Source organism: Calidris pugnax, unplaced genomic scaffold, assembly GCF_001431845.1.
Source record: "Calidris pugnax isolate Ruff unplaced genomic scaffold, ASM143184v1 scaffold46, whole genome shotgun sequence".
Lineage (NCBI taxonomy): Eukaryota > Metazoa > Chordata > Aves > Charadriiformes > Scolopacidae > Calidris > Calidris pugnax.
The window spans coordinates 1,088,986-1,090,458 of NW_015090769.1; the positions used below are offsets into that span (position 1 = coordinate 1,088,986).

General features: G+C 59.5%; 1 protein-coding gene across 1 annotated transcript in view; it reads right to left on the reverse strand.

Moving 5' to 3' along the window:
- IFI30 (interferon, gamma-inducible protein 30) overlaps positions 1-394 on the reverse strand; it is a 5,983-nt gene extending 5,589 nt beyond the window's left edge. The window contains exon 1 of the mRNA XM_014938221.1: positions 139-394. Within this exon, the coding sequence (XP_014793707.1) occupies positions 139-276 (138 nt within the window). The 5' untranslated portion in view covers positions 277-394. The remainder of the gene's footprint in view (positions 1-138) is intronic.
- Between the last annotated feature and the right edge of the window lie 1,079 nt (positions 395-1,473).

Consider the following 1,473-nt stretch of genomic DNA (forward strand, 5'->3'; position numbering starts at 1 on the left):
CCGCGGGCGGGCGATGCCCTGACACCGTCCCCGCCACCCCCAAAGCCCCGCTCACCGGGTGGGCACCCAGCCCTTTCGGCGGGTTGTGGCCCCGCGTGGGCTACCGTGGCGGGGCGGGTGGCTACCGGCGGCTCTGACCTGGCAAGCGACGGCGATCTCCCGCGAGCTGCACCAGAGGTGGGCCGGGTAGTCACAGCCGGGGGAAGCCAGCCCGAGGCGTGGGGCCAGCAGGGCCAGCAGCAGGGCCAGCGGCAGCGTGGGGGCCGTGGGGGCCATGGTGGGGATGGCGTGGAGGTGCAGCCCGTCCCCGCGAGGACTTTTTAAAGGCTTGGCAGCGCCCGCCTCCGCGTGCCCTTCCTCCCGGCTCCACCGTCCTCCTCATGTGACGCCGACGCTGCTGACTCACGCCGGGACGTCCGGCGCCGGCCACCCCGGGTGGGGGACCTTGACCCCCAAAAATTGGGGCTCTGGTGGGGAGGAAGGGGGGGTCACGGTGGCCTTGGCCCCACCTGCCTTTTCCCTGCAGGTTGCGACACGTCGGCGACAGAAACCCAACCCTGAGCAGCCCCCGCTCGGCGTCTCCCAAACAAGAAAAGGGGGGGGGGGTGGCTCTATATGGGACCCCCACCAGGGTCTGCCAACCCCCCCTCGCCAAAGCACCCCCCAGGTTGGGGGTGCTGCCCGAAATACCCCCCTCGGGCTCATTTTTTGGGCCGTTGGGAGGAACTTTGTACTTCCCCGCTGTTTATAGACGCCGTTTCCGGCTGTTTCTTGCCCCTTGGGGGCTCAGTTGCCACCTCCTGCTTGCCCAGCTGAGCTGGGGGGTGGCCCCCCAGCCCTGTGACCCCCCCGGGAGCAGAGTCCCATGGGTCACATCCCGCACCCAGCCCCGACGCCCTCCCTCCTCTGCTCCCCCAGCGTGAAAACACCCCTCCCGCAGAAATCCCCCGCAGCCGTTTCTTTAATTCTGTTTTATTTCTTTTTTTTTTTTAAATTTTATTTTTTAAATTTTTTTTATTTTTGGTTGGGTTTGTATTTTTATTTTTTTGTGGGTTCGTGTTTTTGATTTTTTTTTTTAAAGTACCGTACAAAAAAAAAACCAAAACAAAACAGGAAAAAAAAAAAAAGAATCCTCGTACAGTAACAAATACTGGGTTTTCCATTAGTAAACATCAACAGAAAAGAGCCTAGAGAACTACTGCTGGTAACGAACAGCTGAAGTGGCGAGTTATTTATTATTGCATATACCTAGGAACTAAAATAAAATTAAAAAAAAATAAATCTCATGCAGCCACCGTGGCCTCCCCGAGCACAAAAAACCCCCCTCCTCATGACACGAGAGCCCCCGGGGCTGGGGGACACACACACGGAGCATCCCGAGGTGGGACACGGGAGGGATAAACCCCGAGGTGGGACACGGGGAGAGGGAATGGCCCTGGGGGGGTGGGTGGCTGGGTTGGGGGGCATGGAAAA